This window comes from Sciurus carolinensis, chromosome 3 (assembly GCF_902686445.1).
Source record: "Sciurus carolinensis chromosome 3, mSciCar1.2, whole genome shotgun sequence".
Lineage (NCBI taxonomy): Eukaryota > Metazoa > Chordata > Mammalia > Rodentia > Sciuridae > Sciurus > Sciurus carolinensis.
Genome location: NC_062215.1, coordinates 115,131,417 through 115,152,814, shown reverse-complemented (window position 1 = coordinate 115,152,814; position 21,398 = coordinate 115,131,417). Strand labels below are relative to the sequence as shown.

The 21,398-nt window shown below is 37.3% G+C and overlaps 1 protein-coding gene and 1 pseudogene across 3 annotated transcripts in view; both read left to right on the top strand.

Moving 5' to 3' along the window:
* Positions 1 to 429: 429 nt before the first annotated feature.
* On the top strand, positions 430 to 1,234 carry LOC124979475 (60S ribosomal protein L7a-like; annotated as a pseudogene).
* Positions 1,235 to 13,790: 12,556 nt separating this feature from the next.
* Slc38a11 (solute carrier family 38 member 11) overlaps positions 13,791 to 21,398 on the top strand; it is a 52,280-nt gene continuing 44,672 nt past the window's right edge. For 2 of the 3 annotated variants that reach the window (XM_047545527.1, XM_047545529.1), the window contains exons 1-3: positions 13,791 to 13,982; positions 14,463 to 14,577; positions 16,214 to 16,288. In XM_047545527.1, coding sequence (XP_047401483.1) covers positions 13,944 to 13,982; positions 14,463 to 14,577; positions 16,214 to 16,288 — 229 coding nt within the window. In that variant the 5' untranslated portion in view covers positions 13,791 to 13,943. The remainder of the gene's footprint in view (positions 13,983 to 14,462; positions 14,578 to 16,213; positions 16,289 to 21,398) is intronic. The other variant, XM_047545528.1, reaches the window with a different exon arrangement.

The following is a 21,398-nucleotide window of genomic DNA, read 5'->3' as shown; positions in this document are numbered from 1 at the left end:
AATAAATAAAGCTAATCAGCTCTTACTTTTATCTGGTTCCACACAACTCTTTCTCCTTGTCATTTTATTTACCCTAATAATACATATTTTTGCCTCCTTCCCCATACCAGGAATTGCTATACCCTCCCTTCATCTTCCAGTGTCCAAGGTCCAGTTTACATCCTATCATGGAATTGAGAAATAAGTTCAAGAAAAAACTTTAAACTATCCAGTGTTTCCATATATACTAGTCATGGTGGAGGTCACTGACCAAGACCTACCTTTAGCTCAAGTGAATTTCCTTATATTCATTCCCCCTTGCTTTGTAGGGAACTGGTCCAATGTTCCAGTCATTGACTGGATGAGGGCTTGCCACCTAGCCCAAGAAGTGCTCTCCCCTAGACTATGTTAAAATAATGAATTGCTCTCTCTTTCCTCTAGTCACCCAGGATGCCAAAAAGAAAGAAGGTCAAGGGGAAGAAAGTGGCCCTCATCCTGCTCTCCTAAAAAAGCAGGAGACCAGTAAGGTGGCAAATCTCCTTGTTTGAAAAAAAGCCCAACAATGGCACTGGACAGCATGTGCAACTCAAAAGGGCCCTTGCACTTTTCCTCAAATGAATCTGCTACATCCCGCTGCAGCAGTAAAGGGCTATCTTCCATAAGTAACTGAAAGTGCCTCTGGCAATTAACTGCTTCACCCAGATTTTGAACGGCTATGCATTCATCTACCTGCTTAAGCTAGCTCACAAGTACAGGTCAAATAAAAAGTAATTGAAGAAATGGAAACCATTAGCCATACTACGGAGAAGCTGTGGGCAAAAGGAACATCCCCATCAAGAGACCAGCAGTCCTTTGACCACCTTGGTGCATAATGAAAAGACTCTGCTGGTGGTGACTGCACATAGCTTGAACCCCATAGAACTAGCTGTCTTCCTATCCTCCCTACGTTGTAAGACAGGAGTCTTACATTTAGCATTATCTTCTTTTTGCATTATCAAAAGGAAGGGTAGACTGGGACATTTAGTTCAGGTAAGATAGACATCACTGTGCCTTCACATGAGTTAACTCTGAAGACAAAGGAGCGCTGGCTAGACTGGTGGAAGATATAAGAACCAAGTACAATAACAGTTATGATAAGATCCGCCATCACTAGGGAAGCAATGTCCTGGGTCCAAAATCTGTGACTCATACTGCCAAACTGGAAAAGATCAAAGTCAAAGAACTCATCACTAAGTGGTTAAATGCTTACTGTTGAGGCCATTTGAGTGATGTGGATCTCATTAGGGACTCTCAAGCTACTGTTTCACTTTAAACCATTAAATATTTTCTTTGTCTTGTTTCTCATCTTATGAAAGTGTTTGTCTTGCACGCTTTTGTAGAGGCCAAACCACTTGTGGTTTGGCACTACCAGATTCATGAATCACTCTCAAATAATTTTTTTTAGAATTTTAATGTTTCTAAGTATAACTTTTAACAGCTGGCATCCTCCTAGGGGAAGGTGTAGCTCAAGAGGCTGTGCTCAACAGAGGTGAAGGTATTTAACTAAGCCTGTCAGATTCCCTTCCTTGACTTTCCCTGGGAGAATTGAATAACCAGCTGGTCAGCAGCAAGAGAAGGATGAAGCAGTCCTACAAAGTGAAGCCAGTATTCCATGAGAAAAAAATCATGCTGTCTCGACAGAGAAAGGAAACCTTCTGGACTACCTGGAACCTCAACAGTTTCTCTAATTCTAGATCCAGTTCTTCTAACCGCTACCCTCCCCACTTCCAAGGAAGCTCAAGGAAGTTTCTGTTACTTTCAAGCAAAGATAACACCTAGCACCCTTTTTCATCTTTCATCACCCTCTAAAAATCTGTATTACAACTTTCTTGACCAATGGTCACGCCTAGGTTTAAATATTTCCAGTAGGAATTTCTCACTCAAGTACATTTCTAAGCAATTCAATTGTAAAGATATTTACAATTGAACAACCCACTAAATCTCTGTCTTATCTTCTTCACCTACTTAAAGCATCATAAGCATAATGTATGAGCATTGTATCCTATGAAAAGGTGCAATAATAGTATCACTTTATTTTTCTGAATTCTTTCCCCTGAAATGGTCCCAGTTTGTCTGTAACTTTCTCAAAGTGTGTCTTCCAGAGCTGAAAATAATAGTCCACGTGTGGTGTGACCAGCATAAATGGCTTTCATTCTCACCTTCCTTGTTTACCGTAGTTTATTCAAATACTTTCACTTAATATTTGCACTAGACTTTTTTCTCAGAGCCATTACATTGTTGAATTGTTTTTGAATTTCTAATTAAAAGAACTTTTTGAAATGAGTTGAAATAACCCACATGTTCTCATGTTGACCTAGGGTACAGAAGTTGGTTTCAAGTGCAAGATCAAGGTATTAATACTTACAAGATAAATTTCATCTTCACTAGGCTAAATTCTGTTTCTAGTCTTCCATCAAATGTCTCTGACCACCCCACTCTCTTATGATCACTTCTTCCTTTAAATTGCACAGTAAATACATATTTCACTTATTTGGTATATCATTTACACTTCCTAATTAAGCTAGTCATCCACTAATGGCTCCAAAGTACAGTGACATAACTTGTTTTCAGAACCTATAGAGTTGTCATAATATGGAACCTTACCCATTAACTAGTAATGATCACAAAATGAAATTAAGTATGTCCAGTGGATCCTACACTGTTTTTCTAGTCAACACCAGTGATCTTCCCAATATGTGACCACATTAGGTTGATCATGGAGCCTACTATATTCTTCCTCTCCTTATAGAAGATGAGAGAGTAATCCTATTGAGTAGACAATTTATACTTTCACTGTTAGTCTTTTGGGTGTACTCTACTTCTTAAAAATATACTTCTACTAAATATTTCTAAGATAAAAAGTGACTGTCACAGAATTGAGAAGGGCCATTTGACTTGAGCCTTCAGTGCTTGAAGAACCTCAAATTTAGACCTTAACTCTAAATGAGGTTATATGCAGCAATATGGATACACTACAATTAAAATATGTCATTCATAATCAACTTCAAATTCATGTTTCACTATAATATGAACCCAATTTCATAAGCTTTGAGTAAATACATTTTAACACATCCTATAATTATATCAATAACACAATGATAATACACTATATTTAGGGGTTAAGAGTAAAGCAAATTTAATGTTAAATGGAAACATTTAAAAAATGTATCACAATTATGTGTAACCCATTTCTCTTTTTTCTACTTTTTGGGTGAATTATAGCTGTATATACTAATGGAATTTTTATTACATATTTGTACCTGCACACAATACACAACATGACAACATAATTTGGCCCAAATCACTCCCAGCACTTTCCCCCTCCCTCTTCATCTTCCACCTCTTAGACCCTTTCCTCTACTGATCTCCCTGTGATTTTCATGAGATCTGCCCCCATCTTTCCTTTCCTTTTCCTCTCTAGCTTCTCATATGAGAGGAAACCTATGACCCTTAACCTCATGAGTTTAACTTGATTTGCTTAACATAATGGTCTCCAGTTACATCCATTTTTCTGAAAATGACATAATTTTATTTTCCTTTATGGGTAAATAAACTCCATTGTGTGTATATATACCACATTTTCTTTATCTGTACCTAGGGTTGGCTATCCATTCCATAGTTTGACTATTGTGAATTGTGCTGCTATAAACATGGGTATGCATGTATCACTGAAGTATGATGTCTTTAATTCTTTAGGATAAATTCCAAGGAGTGGTATATCTGGATCATATGGTGGTTCCATTTCCAGTGATTTGAGAAATCTCCATACTGATTTCCACAGTGATTGTATTAACTTACAATCCCACCTAAAATGTAAGTGTGTCTTTTTCTCCACATCCTCTACAGCATTAATTATTACGTGTTTTATTGATGACTGCCATTCTGACTGGTGTGAGATGAAATCTCAGTGTAGTTTTGATTTGTGTCACCTATTTTTAAAACTTAATTTTTAATACTCTGGTTATATTAATAAATGAAGATGATCCAGACCTCTCTCATTCTCTCAGTCTCTAGAAGCACATAAGCATAATAATTCCAAGACTTAAATATTCTCCTGATGGTTCTTATTGACTGTCCATATTAAACTTACTGTCACTTAACAACAAAGCTTTTTGCTAGCTAATTTCTCTTGAGAGCATTTCTTCCATTTGATATATTTTTAATGAGCAGTAGTACTGTATGAGTCACTGTGTAAGGTTAAATAAAAATAAACTCAACAGCAGCAATGTATATATGAACCTTTCCCTCAAGAAGCTTACTATTTCCACAGACATGTTGGCACTTACCTGTAGCATGAAGTAAAAGAATTGAGTATTATTATTTTAGGAGCAAAACAATTACCTAAGGGGTTTTAAGATGGCAGGATAGAGAAGATCACTTTCCTGGGTGCTTAATGGTATGAAACTAAGAAAGCAGATAGGCGGCTTCTCAGCAAGGTGGGTGAATAAAAAAAAAGAGAGAGATGGGAGGACTTTATTGGAATTTAATATTGGAAATTCAAAGCAGATCAGGGTCTCAGGATGCGATGTAATAAGGAAGAAATCCCCAGTGCCACAACCACTACTGCAGCCAGAGGCACCAACCAGAGTAGTCCTTCCATGAGCAAAGTGGAGGGATAGGAGAATTAAAGTAATCTGTATTTTAGGAAACCTGAGGTGTATCTGGGTGCAGAGAGTTTAGAGATCAAAGATACTGCCTGACTAAACTGATAAGCATGCTACAAAATATCCTTGTGCAGGAATGGAGCCCCATCTCTCCTGGCTGCATACAGAGGACAGAGGAAGGAACTATTTTGCAACAGTGAAATGGGGGATGTCAGCTGGGGGAGCCAATTCCTGGCAACCCCAAATTTGGCCCAATATACAGACCTGACAAACCCACATTGCAAGACATAGAGTGTGCAGCAGAAAAATCAAACATGAAAAGAGGTTTTCACAGGGGACTACTGACTGTGGAAACCCAACTAACTCTCCCCCTTCCCCTCCTTGCTTACAGGACCAACAGGGAGAGATGTGCCTGACCAGAAATTCAAAAAGGTGGGTGACAGGGGAGAGATTGAGTTTGGAGACTGAAGTCAAAAACCTGGAAATGCAGGATCTACAGGTGACATAGAGGACTAAGAATTAGCTCTTCCACCACACAAGTGGAACTCAGGGGAGATCCCTGAGGTGCAGTCCTCCAACATGGACAGGTAATTGCTGGGCCCTGGAGGTGCACTGAATTAAAATCTCCAGACCAATTGGCATTTTAGTAAAGATCCCAGAGTATAACTAAACCTAAACCCTGCTTCCAGGAGTTCTGCAAAACCAATGGAAACAATATACAACATTTAAACCCAATATTTGCTGCTATGACATCTGCCACGTTAATAGTCACAATAAACAGAAATGATACAATCTGTTATTGCCTACAATAGAAACAGTAAGTTTGCAAAAGGGTTTACAATTTTGAATGGTGTCCAGGGAAAGAGCAGAAGAGATGTAGGATGTGATAATTATGAGGGAGGAGATAGAAGTAAAAAATTCAAGAAATATTGAAAGAGAAAACAATAGACAGTGACTATTAACAGATGATAAGAGAGAAAGAGAATCAAGGAAAACATAAATGCTAGAAATATATATATATAAAGTAAAAATTAAATTAAAAATAAAAGAATACAAAACAAAACTGAAATTTACTAACTAGTCAAACATTCTAGTCCTCAAAATATTGATCCATGAAAAATAACTGAGGTCAAAAATGCTAGAAATTAGGAGAAAAATCAAATATGAATATGTATAAATGTTCATGAACCATTAAGGTCACCATTAAGCAGACAAAAGGAAAAAAGAAAAAAGAGTCTCAATGAAAAGTTAAAGAATTGTTTACAAGGGAGCTCAAAAGATTCTCAGCTCCTCTTCTCAGAAGTGTTTTGTGAAGTCATCTGGAGTGCCAGTCTTGCTCCACCCTCAGGGTGGGGTTGCTGGAGTGAGAAAGGAAATTCCATAGGCAGAACTCCTATACACAAGTGAAGAATCAACTGAAAAAGAAATCAGGAAAACTATACTATTCACAGTATCTTAAAAACAAAACAAACAAATAAAAAACCTTGGGAATCAATCTAACAAAAGTAATGAAAGACCTCTACAATGAAAACTACAGAACACTAAAGAAAGAAATTGAAGAAGACCTTTGAAGGTGGAAAGATCTCCCATGTTCTTGGATAGGCAGAATAAATATTGTCAAAATGACCATACTACTAAAAGTGCTATACAGATTTACTGCAATTCCTATTAAAATTCCAATGACATTTTTCATAGAAATAGAAAAATCAATCATGAAATTCATTTGGAAAAATCAGAGGCTCAGAATAATAATAAATGATCCTTAGCAGGAAAAGTGATACAGGAGGCATGACAGTACCAGACCTTAAATTATACTACAGAGCTATAGTAACAAAACAGCATGGTATTGGCAGAAAAACAGACATGAAGACCAATGGAATAGAAGACATAGAGACATACACACATAAATAGAGTTATCTTGTACTAGGCAAAAGCACCATAAACATTGGAGAAAAGCAAGTTTTTTCAACAAATGGTGCTGGGAAAACTGGAAATCCATATGGAGTAGATTGAAATCGAACTCCTATCTCTCACGGTGAACAAAATTCAACTCAAAGTGTTTCAAGGACCTAGGCATTAGACCAGAGACACTGCATCCACTAAAAGAAAAAGTAGGCCCAACTCTCAGTCATGTCAGCTCAAGAACCAACTTCCTCAACAAGACTCCTAAAGCACAAGAAGTGAAATCAAGAATCAATAAATGGAAAGTATCAAACTGAAAAGCTTCTTCATAGCAAAGGCAACAATCAAGAACATGACCAGAGAGCCTACAGAATGGGAAAAAATCTTAGCCACCTGCACCTCAGATAGACCATTAATTTCCAGGATATATAAAGAACTCAAAAACCTTAATACCAAAAAAATATGAATAGTTGACAAATATATGAACAAATGTTCAATATCTCTAACAATTAGAGAAATGCAAATTAAAAACTACAATGTCATCTCACTCTAGTCAGAATGGCAATCATCAAGAATACATTGACAATAAATGTTGGCAAGGATGTGGGGGGAAAGGTACACTCACACATTGCTGGTGGACTGCAAATTGGCAAAAATCATTCTGGAAAGCAGTATGGAGATTCCTTAGAAAACTTGGAATGGAACCACAATTTGACCCTGTTATCTCACTCCTCAGCATATACCCAAAGAACTTAAAATCAGCATACTACAGCAAAGCAAACATCAATGTTTATAGCAGCTCAATTCACAATAACTAAGCTATGGAACCAAGGTAGGTGTCCTTCAGCAAATGAATGAATAAAGATACTGTGGTACAATGGAGTATTACTCAACTATAGAGAAGAATGAATATGGCATTTGCTGGTAAATGGCTGGAACTGGAGAATATCATGTCAAGTGAAATAAGTCAAACCCAAAAAACCAGAGGCCAAATGTTCTCTCTGATATACTGATGCTAACATCCAATAAGTGGGTGGAGATAGAAGTTCATTTGGTTAGACAAAGGGAAATGAAGGGAAGTGTTGTGGGATGGAATAGTAAAAACAGAGTGAATTGGAAATAACTTTCTTATGTTCATATATGAATACTCAACCAGTGAAACTCCACATCATATACAACCACAAAAATGAGATCATAATTAGTTTAAGTTATGTTCCATGTATATATCAAAATATACTCTACTGTCATGTATATCAAAGAAAGAACAAATATAATTTTTTTTAAAATCAGCTAAGGCCAGAAAGAAAGATAAAAGTCAGAGTTGGGAATTTGGCAACAGTTTGCCAGTCACATATTTCTACATTAAGGGCCATCTTGGGGCTCTAGAAACAACTTTCTTTTTAGTCTCTTTGCTCACTTCTTGCATTTTGCCCTACTTTCCATTCTTCATGACAAGGAGTATTTCCAGAAAACCCATCAGAAGGCAATTTTCCAGCCCAGAAAGGATGCGCAGTCCCAGCTGCCTTTATCCTTTTATTACCACATTGCCACCCTACTGTCTTCTCTAGTTGTGCAACTTATTTAGCTGACATTGTCGTAAGTACTATCTCATAAATTCTGGTACACTAACCAGCCTATCCTGAGTGTTTGCAATATCCTTCCTCCCAGCCTAACTTAACTTAATGTTACAAATGGAAATTTACTAAAACAGAAGGAAAAAATAAGGGTCAAAATAATTAAATGAGGTTTTATTTATACTAGTAAAACTTCATAGATCACCTTGACCAGAAAACATGAAAGTGGGGCTGGGGAGATAGCACTGTCAGTAGAGTGCTCAAGCACAAGGCCCTGGGTTCGATCCCCAGCACCGCAAAAAAAAAAAAAAGAAAACATGAAAGTGTATATGGCCCCCAATTTCATTTCTTCAGCCCTATCACTTTGGGCTTATCCTTGGCATTTTTATTAGTGAGTGATAAAAGGTGGTATTATTTGAAGATAAACCTCAGTTTTCTCACCTATTGTTTTATACCATGTTATTCACTTTACAGTGGGTGTGAAATGATTACCTTCCATTGCAGACATCCATCTCCAGCTTCTGGACTCTGGGAGGTGGTTCATGATCTTACAAAGAAAATATGAGCTGAAACAAGAAGGATTACTTTCAATTCAGATTTCCAGTGAAGCTGGGCACACTGGTTCAAGCCTGTGATCCCAGAGACTCAAGAGGTTGAGGCAGGAGGATCCCACATTTGAGGCCAGCCTCAGCAATTTCGTGAGGCCCTCAGAAACTTAGTCAGGCCCTCAGCAACTTAGCAAGACCCAGTTTCAAAATTTTTTTAAAATAACAATAATAAATAGACTGGGGATATAGTTCAGTAGTAGTGTCCCTGGTTCAATCCACAATACAAAAAAAAAAAAATTTTTACTAACAGAAATACAGGTTTCCCAATTGCATTTCCCATCACAAATGCAGAAAATGCAGGCAGTAGAGTAGAAGACACTGAGTGTATACTCAAGTCAGAGTCAGAGCTACAGCCCACAGGCTAATGATCAGAGACTAAGAATTCCATGTAGATCCCAAAGCAAGACCCGGACAGCAACACTGACTAGATACCTAAGAATCAAACGGTATAAACAGAGGACACACAGAAGAGCATCCATACCACACTGACAGAGAGAGTATTCCCCTAGCTCTGTAAGTCAAGGTTTCTCTGTAAGCCAAGCTTATTAGTAAGGCAACAATTGATAGTTTATTTTCATCCTGGCATATACTGGTAAAATGTACATAGCCTTTGATGGAACACAAGGAACTCTTCTATTACTTCTGAAAGGAATTTAGTTGAACTTTTTAGGATTCATCCTATTTTACATAATTCTATATAATAGCATCTAAAAAAGTTCTTTAACTAAATTCCTCCTATTTTACTACTAGATTAATAGACTTTGTACTCAGAAGAAGTGTACTAAAAGAGTTACAATTGTCTGTAAGGGACAAAAAACAAACAAACAGCAACAACAACAAAGGAAATAGCCATGGTTTAAGCAAAATCGAAGTTTATTTCCATTTTACATCATCATGAACAATCTAGACCTGGCACATCCACCAGGAACCCATCCCTTGTTTTATTATCTAACCATCTTCAATATGGAGCTTCCAAAAGGTGATTACTCTGGGATAAAACTCCATTTTCTGCCATGTGTCTCTGCACTTCAGCAGAAAAGAATGACAAAAGAGAACTCAAGGTATTATCATCCTTCTCTTTAAGGACACACCTTCCATCTGCATCCTCTGAGTCAGACTTAGAGACCTGACAACCAGCAGCTAGAAGTGAACATATGAATTTCAGTTCTCTTTTAGGTGGCCACAGTCTAGACAAAAATCAGAGGTTGTCATGGTAGAAGAAGGGAGAACAGATAGAGTCAAACAGCAGTTTTTACTGCAGTAACCAAAACTCCCTCTGCCTTATACAATACTGACCTAACAGGGGCTGGGAGATAGCTCAGTTGGCAAAGTGCTTGCCTTGCAAGCACAAGGCCATGGGTTTGATTCCCAGCACCACCAAAAAAAAAAAAAAAGAAAGAAAGAATACTGACCTAACAGAGGTTTTCGCTTTGGATGTAGCAGCAGAAAGCACTCATGGAGAACTTATCATATGCCAAAAAATTAACTAAATCCTTTACAATGACTTTATGGGTTGAATTGTGCCCACATCCAAAAAAGACATAGTACAGCACTAACCCCTACTACTTCACAATGTAACCTTGTTCAAAAGGGTCTTTTCTAGTATAGTCAGGTCAAGATGAGGTCCTTAGAGTGGACACTAATTCAATATGCTTGGTGTCCTTATCACAATGAGAAAATGTGACACTGACATAGGGACACACAGAGGGAGGAGTGTGTGGAGGGATGTAGGGAGGATGCCAAGTGAAGATGGGGGTTACAGTGTGGTGCATCTACAAGCCGGGAGACGACAGATTGTTCCCACACCACCAGAGGCCAGGAAGAGCAAGAGTCCAACCCTAAGGTTTGGAAGGGAGTGTGGTCTCACTGCTACTTTAATTGAAGACTTTCAGCCTCCAGAGCTATGAAACAATACATTTCAGTTGTTTTATGTCACCAGTTTTATGGTACTTTATTACTAGTGCTATAGAAAACCAATAAAATTTGGTCATCTCATTTAATTCTTAAATGACCAAGAAAAAGGTATGTTGGTCTTCCCTTATTAGAAAAAAGTACATTTGAGAATAAAAAAGTTAAATGACTTGTCACAATTCCTCTGGCTTTGATTCAAAGGTTTTTGTTTTTCCAGAGCCTGGGCTTCTAATCTGCTATATACTAACTGAAGAACTAACCAAAAGTCCATGTTGTTGTTTTGTTTAGTTTTTTAATATCTACCATCCTTTCTTACCTTGGCTATTACAACAGAAAGCTGAGAAGTACTATGAAGATTTTAGGCAATAGTATTATTCCCTAGGTCCCTCTGTAGCATAATATTATAGTCTATTGTCATGGTTTGGATATGAGGCGTTGCCCCAGATCTCCTGTGTTAATAGAGAAATGTTCGGAGGTGTTATGATTGAATCGAGAGGGTCGTAACCTAATCAGTTCATCCTGGTATGAATGGACAGACTGATGATTACTGAGGGCAGGTGGGGTGTGGTAGAGGTGTGTCACTGGGGGTATGCCCTGGAAGGACACATCTTTGTCCAGCCCCTTCTTCCTCCTCCTCCTCCTCCTCCTCCTCCTTTTCTCTCTCTCTCTCTCTCTCCCTCCCTCCCTCCCTCTTCCCTCCCTCTCCCCTCCTTCTCAGCCTTGAGCAGAGCACCTTTCCTCCACTGCACCCATCCCCCAAGTTATTCTGCCTCACTCCAGCCCACAGCAATAAAATTGGCCCAACATGGACTCAACCTCTGAACCCATGAACAAAAATAAATTTTTCATCCTCTCAGTTGTTCTTGTCAGGTATTTTGGTTACAACAATGAAAAACTGACTAACTTACTCATCATCTGATTCAGGATACTTTTAAGGATGAAAAAGATGATATTCATAATTATACTGGGACAAGAAGCCTAAAAAATGGTTGGGCAAAGTAGGGTTCACAGTGGCCCTAATTTTTCCTTCTTCAATGTCCCATTCTCATCCTGACTTCTAACCAGGAATATCACTATAGTGGTTCTAAAATTACAATAAAAACATATCAAAATAGTTAAACTCTGCAATAATAATAACATGGTACAACAATACTAAAATAGTACTTAATGAGTAATATAAATATCCCAGGAAAACTGCAAGAATGACTTTTTAAAATGATTAACTCATGAAGAGAAAGGATACATTTTGATTATCAGCTGAAAGTATCTAAGCAAAAATTCAGACTCTCCAAAGACAGAGAACCCTATCTCTGGAAAGTTAAAAAAGAGAAAGAAAGTTTTATATTGTTTGAAACTCTGCATATTCGTCTATCTGTAATAGTAACTAAGCCAATATCCTAATACTGTGGAAAATATCAAGCATTCATATTTGACAAAATACAAAATTGCTCCTCTTACAGACCCCTTTCTAAGATTAAGGAAAAATAAATTCTCATAAAGATGTATATTGAATGTTATTACCTTTAGTTCCATCCCTACATAAACCTTAACAATGTTAAAAGGGAGTCAATTGCTCATCAGGAAGAACTTTCTAAATTCAGATTGCCACCCAGATACAGTCACCTCTGATTATTTCAAAGAAGGCAAAGTGCTCTTTGAAGTCAACTAGCCTTAGCTCCAACCAAATAATAAAGAAAAACAATATTTCTATGTGGACTCAGTATATCTCTATAAAATTGTAGACTCCTATAAAAAGCTCAAATTAAGGCTCTCTCTATTCCTGAAAGTCTGGTTTCCATGGCCTCTGGGGCTAAAGCAGACTCAATAAACCTGATTTTGTTTTTGTTTTTGTATGTGAATATGCACTTACTTTTCAAACAAAACACTCTATAATCTGACTAAACTGTAGGGTTCTAACACATTAACTGTGTTTACCTCTGCATGGGAGGATTGTTAGTGATTCTCTGGGTCCTTTTCTTTTTTCTTCAAATTTTCTCATTGAGAATATAGCACTTTTGAAATTATACTACATAATAATATTTTTGAAATTATAAGAAAGGTCCTTTAAAGAAAAATCATTAAATTATGAATAGAATTACTGTTAAATATGTATGTGTTTATATATAATTACAATCATATATAATAATATATTAACTATCATATATTAGCTATCATATATGTGTGTGTATGTATATATATTATATTATACACACACTATTCCACATTATCCCACATTTTCTGTGGATCAAAAATTTGAGAGCAATTTGATTGGACAGTCTGGCTCAGTGTCTTTCATGACCCTGACAAAATGTTAACATTTGTTCATTGATGGTGGAGTTTGTATCATTTATTTTATAAGTCTCTTTAGTTTTCCATATTTTTAATTTTTCATAATTTTTAAATAAATATGTATGACAAAGTCACTTTGATTTTTTGATAAGTATTTGTATATTATTACCACTCTCACTGTCCCTGAAACTGTTCTCCTGCAGTCTGCATCTGTGTAGTTGAATACTGTGGGCCTCAGTTTCAACACTGTACTATAAACAGGTGAACAGAGAATCATTTAAAATTCTTTCTCGCTCAGATACTCAAGTGTGTTCCCTTCTCAGTCCCCTAGTAGCACTCTTTTCTTTTCGTAGTATTCTTACCTGAATCCAGTAACAATTCATCTTCCTTTACTTTAAGTCTCCTTTTCCGAAAAATTACCAGGAATCATTTAATCAAAACATGCACAATAATCAAGTTTGCTAAAAGTTCTAGGAAAGTTTTCAGCTTTTTTTTTTTTTCCTTTTTATTTTTTAATGAGTCCTCCAATTTCCATTTAATATTAAAATCCTAAATTTTCATTTTCATTTGAAGGGGAAGCAAGTGCTGACAGGAAAGATGCTCTGGAGCAGCAATGCCACTGCGCCCTTAGCTGGGCATCAGATCATTTGGGTAGCAATGAGTGGAACAAGTTGTACCCTGCAGCTTCGTTAAGAGTTGCTCTCAGTCGTCCCTGTGGGAGGGGAGGAGTGGGATGTAGAGCGGGTGGGGAGAGAGCTGCCCGGGTCAGAAACTTCTGCGGCATCCGGCTATCAGAAGGAGAGTGCTTGTGTCTGGGTAAACTCCCCTGAGAAACCGCCGGGGACAGTGAGGACCGGGAGAGTTCGGGTCTAGAACACCGCAGCGGGTGGAGTCTGGGCAACCAGCGGAACCGGCTCCCTCCAGGTCTTCCGGCTGCTTGGGTACCTCCCGTGTCTGCAAGGTGGCGGGGGATCCTGGGCAGGCGAGAGCCGAGTGCCAGAACCCAGAACCTTCCACTAGCTCAGGATCACCACGCAATGGGGTACCAGGGGCAGCATGCAGTCATCCCGCTGCAGGTAAAACCCGCAACTGGGGCAGTCTCTGAAGCCAGGTCCTCTGGTTTCAGTCACGCTGCCACAGGTTAGCTACATTCATCTGGGGTCTTAGTTTAGCACCGCGAAAAATTCGGCGGGAGAAAAATGTTCTCCTTAATCTGACTTAATCTGTCTTTCCTCCTTGGAAAACACTTTTCAATAACCTCTTTATTTCACAAAATCTCATTGCTGGCTCCCCACAGATCTTGTACTCCGGATTTGCAAGGATCTGTTGGGGCAGCTTGCAAACTGACACTTGAGGATGGAGTTTTTGCAAAGATCTGTTGAATTACTATTAAACGTTATACGTTATTATCCTCATAATTATTTTATTTTAGTTAATCATACTACTTATTACTACTAGTATCATGGTAGAATCTTGCACTGGATACTTGTCTGATATTTTACAACTTTTCGAGCTAGTAAATACTTGGTTAATCACCATTTTATCTATTGAAATAGAGAGATCTAGATGACAGAGAAACCCTTGTTTCTGAACACGAGCATAAAAGGAAATCTTGTCAGTCTGCTGCTGTTTTTAATGTTGTCAACTCGATTATAGGATCTGGTATAATAGGTAAGTGTTCTGTGTTCTGTTTGGCTTTGTTTTTGGTTTTAAGTTAAAAAGATCAAATCTAAGACTTAATATGCTGTTAGTGTTCATTGATCATTGTAAAAAGAAAAAATTCTTAAATAAGGAAATTAGTAATTTTCTTCCATAAAAATATTTTTTTCCCCATTGTAACAATGTGCTTCCAACTATTTTATCCAGAGGATGGAGTTGAGATTCATTCTCTTTCCACAGTTGATAGCATCCCCACAAACATGGTGGTGTTACACAGGGAAGAGGCTGAATTTTTTTGTTTATTTGTTCTAAGTACTGTTGGTTGAACCCCAGGGCCCTTTTTTCTTTCTTTCTTTCTTTCTTTCTTTCTTTTTTTTTTTTTTTTGAGACAGTATCTTACAAAGTTGCTTTAATGCCTTGCTAAGTTGCTGAGGCTGGCTTTGAACTTGCCATCCTCCTGCCTCAGCCTGGAATTATAGGCATATGTCACCAAGGCTGGGCTTTTTTTTTTTTTTTTTTTTTTTTTCTTAATAGGCTGCTTGATCAATTGATAATATTATCAAATTCACTTCTTTCTTATTCCTGAAGTGTCAACCATTACTCAAATCACCTTAATATGACCTTGTAGGATTACAAAACCTCCAGTTATTCTTAAATATTACAGGTACAAAAGTTTAATGTGAAAACATGAAAATTAAATTCATACAATATTTCCTTACCTATCTGTACCATATTAAATTTTAATGTGCAAACTTATGATGTATTCATTTAAATATCATTTCATCAATAACACAGTACGTTGGTTGTTTTTGGCAGAGGAGCCAAATAATCAATTAAAATAAATAAACAGTTCATATTTTCCCAATATTTTTGAAGCAAGGAAAAATTATGGGAAAAGTGTTTTGCATTATAGCAATAAAAGTAGTGATTTTTCAGTGTTTATTATTTTTTCATTGTTTGAAAACATTCCATTTCAGAAAGGGCAAGGGAAAATAAAATCATGCAAACTGCAATACTCACTGAAAATACAACTTTTTACTACAAAGTTTTAACTAAATATTCAAAATAAACGTGATTTAAATTATATGCCTATATGGTTTGAGTTGCTTTTTTTACTTTTTCACAAGTTGATACCCTTCTTGATTTTACTTTCATCTATATATGGACAGTTACTTAAAATGATACATGATTTGGAGGTATCTGAGATGAAGCAGAAGAAAGTAGAGGCTAAGTCCTATTTAAAATTCTACCTCCTTGTACCATGCAGGTATGGGCAGTTCTGCGGGCAGAATTCTGAAATTAATTCCTGATGTGAATGCTTTAAGTTGATCCATGCCAGCAACATTTAAAAGTGCCTCTTTAAAATTTTATTTTTTAGAAAATAAAATGTCTGGATGGAATTAATTAAATTATGATTATTTTGAATATTTGGTTTTTCATAATCTAAACCGTCTACCTCCTCCAAAAAATGAGAAATAATTTCATATACCACTTTTAGCTTCATGAAAAATATTTTTGCATTCTCATCTTCCTCCCTATGTTACAAATATAGGAATTTACTTTACCAATTATATATAGGAATTAGGGGAAATTCTGTATTTTTACATGTCTTATTAATATGAGGGTTGGGGCATTTATGTTTTTCCAGGATTGCCTTATTCAATGAAGCAAGCTGGGTTTCCTTTGGGAATATTGCTTTTATTCTGGGTTTCATATATTACAGGTAAAATGCTATACAATTGCTTATTGCTGCAACTTAAATTGTGCAATGACTTCTTTACACACACAAATATACCCTGCAATTGAATTTCCTTTTTAATTAAAATGTGCATCAAAGGATCCTAAAGAATTTAAGCATTATGTCTGAGGAGATTTACTTTTCATCCTAATCCTTTAAACAGATTAGAAAAAGTAAAAGAACATTATATATTTCCAAACCTAAATCCTATTCATGTGCCTCCATCACTTTATGCAGAAAGTGGTAGATGGGAAAGTCATTTTGAAGGTTGGTTAAGGCTAAGAAAGGACGATGCTCTCAAAGTGCAGGCAGGGGAACTTGTGGGTAGGTGCTTTGAATGAGAGCCCTGTCAGCTGTGTTTGTGCAGGTATAACTGGAAGCCCAGAGTTCAGCCAGCAGAGTTCCCACCTCCACCGTCCCCCACTACCCACCTCCTGTGCTCCCTGCTTACCGCTGCCTTTAAATGCAGCAATAAGGTGCTTCTGAATCCCTTCTCTTCTGCTCCCCTCTCCTGTTCATTCGCACCCTCGTTTTGCCACTCCTCATCTAAATACAGACTTTATCACTCATGATCATCTCCTCTTCCTGTTGTCTTCATCCCAGCCTGTCATCCAACCAGCTCACCATATGACAAACACAGCATCTTTCCTCCACCTCAGGATCATTGAGAAAAAAGGCGCTGTTGTAAATAACACCACCTGTGGGACTCACTGCTGGGGTGACCACTTTGAGTGGTGACCTAGTACCCTTGTACTAGCTAGGGCAAAAAAACTCACTATGCCCTTGTTCACAGAGTTGGCCTGACCTTAAGAGAGTCACCTTCCTGTGAGGTTATGACCTCCACCCCCAACCCCGTCCCTACTTTCCCACAGCCTTCAGCCAGGGGCTGACTCATAGAAATCCAAAGCCAGCCTCAGCCTCCCCTCTTTGCTTCTGCAAAGACCTATATGTGACAAGGTAGAAGTTCTGGAGTTCCACCACCACAGGGCTGGGGTGCAGCTGGTCTCCACCAGAGGTACATCCTTGCAGACCTGTCTTCTCTACCCTGACCTTCCATTCCACTCCTCCTGGAGCATTTGCTTATCTCAACTCTGCATCTGGAAGCCCTGACCCAAGATGCCATTCTTCATAAAATCTCAGACTCCCAAGGCCAATCCATAATACTGCTATTTTTCCTTGGACTGAGAAAGAAACAGTAAAGCATATAATACATATCTAATTCAAAGATGCAGAGACATTGGACCCCTTTCCTCCCTGCCTTCTTCTCCCCACACCCACCCCCAAGACCTAAACTGCTTCCAGTTCTACAACTCTTAGTTTGTAGCTTAAAGACCCATCACCTGGCAGCACAGTAAGAGTTGCTGGTATTAAAAATTTGGATTGCATTTATTTATTTATTTATTTTTAAATTTGTTCTAATTAGTTATACATGACAGTGAAATATATTTTGACACATTGTACACAAATGGAGCACCACTTCTCATTCTTCTTGCTGTTCATGGTGCAGAGTCACACTGGTAGTGCAATCGTGCATGTATATAGGGTAATAATGGATTGCATTTATCAAAGCACATATCACACTAGAAAATCTCATTCGAGGGATTTCTTTTTAATTTCCTGTTTCCCAGTCAATCTGCACTGACAAACAATTTCCAGCCAGGCATACAATAGCTTAAGTACACTATAAACATTTACCCACATAGTCAACCAGTAGATAGAAAAATCAAGCATTATATATCACCTGAGAATTCAGGACCTAAGGAGAATGAACAGTTTACTAAAGCCAGATCATAATGTACAAGAATAAATGATAATGTAAGTGACTTTTTCAAATGATGATGCATGTAAACCCATAACAATGACTGTGAGCTGTCCTTTGCAAAATCACATATTGCAAAGTCAATGGAAATTACGAACTTATTCATGTATTTGCATGATTCAAATACTTGAAAAATTTTTGATAAAGGATTACTACACAAAAGCCAAATAATTTATAGGATATGATTCACTTTGTTTCTTTTGCTTTTAAGAGCAAAATCTACACATAGGATATAATTATTCACCCATACATAATGGTTTAAAAGAAAATTCACCTGTTAAATAGCATTAATTCATATGGCTTATTTTTAAATGTGCCTATAATATATTTAAAGGGAGATAAAATATTATGGTGGTTGATATTTGATACCTTAAACTTTTAAAGGAATATATTTATAGCCTGTATTTTACAAGCAGACAAAAGCATTTATATATAGTTGACTTAATTCTTAAAAATTATTAACTTTAAACAATATTGAACTTTTACAAAACTCTCAACATTCTCATCTCAAACATACAGTTTTTCCCCAAACCTTCTCAGTATCTGTGAAATTGGTTTCTTCCTCCCACTAACTGAATCCTCATTGGTTCTCTTCCTTGGACAATAAATAGCTGTTCAGTTTTTCCTGCCTCTAGCATCTCTCTACTTTCTGATGAGTCCTGCTTATTACTGCAAGAGTTATCTTCTAAAACAGCCTCATATCTGCTACTGCCCCATTCAAAACACTCCGTACTCTAATGATAAAAACAACAACAAAAATCATTGCAATCAGATTCCTTCATGATTTGGTCACTGTTTGTATTTTTAGTCTCATCTCCAATTGCTTAATGACCTGTCACGGACACTATCACATGCAGACCTTCTCTTTTAGTTATTCTGGACTATCTCATTCCCCACACGTAGAATACCTTTTACACTGCCCTCTTGATGGTAGTTCTCCTGCCTGACATTCCTTTCCTTCTCTAACTCAAAAAATCCTGTCTTTTATACTCCAAGGCGTTACATAACTCTTCAGTGAAGTCATTCCTGGTTTTCAGAAAAGGAAGTAGAATTACTTGTGAGACACTTTAGACTTAAATAATAGTTTAAAGTCTCTTCATTAGGTCATTTATCACATTAAACTAGAATGATAGATAAACAATTAGCAACCCTGTTATATTGAATTAGTTAATTTTATCAAATATATACAGATCACCAATGTGCCGAGCATTGACACTGCAGCCAGTATAGCAATGATGAATATTATCCATGCTATTGTGAAAACTCACAGTGTAGTGTGTCATGCAGAAAACACAGAATCATAACACATGGTGAAAATACATGGTGGTTAACACAGTCTCAATGGGACAAGCATATTCTGGGAAGGAGGAGATATCTCCACTGAGTGTTTATGGAAAAATGTAAGTTAGTAAAGAAAATGAATGGGTACTCTAAGCAGATAGAAATGTGATTCAGTTTGGCTAACATGTAGGGTTGATGTTCCTAAGTGGAAAGAGGGGAAATTGGAGAGGTTGCTCACATGTAGAGATAATCATTACCATTTACTAAGCACTGGCTATACACTGAGCATAATGAAACCAAAATATTAAATCCTTCTGTCCCACAAGGTATGTATTCATGTCTTACTTTTATGGAGGAATAAATTGTGACTTAACTAGATCACAATAGTTTACGCAAGGTCTGCAGTTACTGGTGACAGAGTTGAGGTATTAATTTAGGTGCATGGATTATGGATCTAGCCTTCCAGGTCCTGTGTCCTGAGTCTTCCATTTCTAGCAATGTGGAAATCAGCAATTTATCTAATCTTCTATGCCTCATTTTTCTCATTTATCAAATTGGTATAATAATAGCACCTACTTAGCATGATTGTGAGGATTAAATGAGTTAATATGTAAAGCTTTGGGAAGAGGCCTGGCTTACAGAAAGTGTTGTAAAAGTATTGGCTGCTGTTTGTTTAGTGTTGTTATCATTAATATTCAACCCCCAAAATGACGTTTTTTTCAACCACTGTATGCAAATCTGTTAAAAATAAGTAAAATTAGCACACCTTTTCATTAATTTAGTTAGCCTCTTGTTGTGGTTTGAATGTGACTTGCCCCCAAAAAACTCATGTGTGAGACAATGCAAGAAGGTTTGGAGGAGAAATGATTGGGTTGTAAGAATCTTAATCCAATTAGTGAATTAATACTCCGATAGGGATTAATTGACCAGAATTGAAGTGGCAGGGTGTGGCTGGAGGATGTGGGAAGTAGGGGGTGGCTTTGGGCATATGTTTGTATCTAGCAAGTGGAGACCTCTCTCTCTACTTCCTGATCACCATGTAAGCAACTTCCCTTTGCCATACTCTTGCCCTATGATGTTCAGCCTCACCTCGAGCTCCGAGGAATGGACCTGACTGTCTATGAACTGACCTCTGAAACCGTGAGCCCCTAAATAAACCTTTCCTCCTTTACAGTTGTTCTGGTCAGGTCCTTTAGTCACAGTCATGAAAAAGCTAACTAAAACAACTGTCTAACATATCAGGCATTGTGGTAGACATTTAAACCCCAGGATCCTCATATCACTCTTCAAGATGGGCGGATTGCTTTGCTTTATAGACAAGAAGAGTTGCACAGATAAATAAAAATGGTTTTCTGCCCTTGAAAGAATTTTATTTTTATTCAAAGTACTAGCAGATATTTCTGGAGAGTTTAAAGCAGAAGACTGATTAGATTTAAACTATGGTCAGATTCATCTGGGGGAGGGTGGGTGTCAAAATTATACTGGAGACAAGATTGGTGGATGAAAGAACTATAAAGAGATTATTGGAGAAATCCAGTAAAGAAATTATAAAAGTCAAAGCTCTATAATAAAGGAGGTTAGAGATTAACAATTAGGTGATATTAGTCAATAGTTACTGGATTGGGGGACCAAAGTTATATGGAAAGCAATGAATACTGAAAAGTTTAGGAGGAGTCTCTCAAGTTTCTGTTGATATTTTTCACCGATTGGAGAGCACGGATGAGGAATCAAGTTCCAGAACAAATACACAGATTGGCATTTGGACATTTTAAAATTGAGATGCCTATGAGATCTTGAAGGTAAGACTTGTATTAGGTTACTAGATGTAGAAGTGTGGGATTTTGAAGGGTCTTAACTAGAAACACAAATTTAGGTGTTACTAACATCTGCATGAAAATTGAAACCAGAGATGTAATGAGGTCACAGAAGGATATCTTGCAGAGTGACTAAAAATCCCAGGGATACAGGATTTGTTTGAAGCAGAGTAAGCGAGAC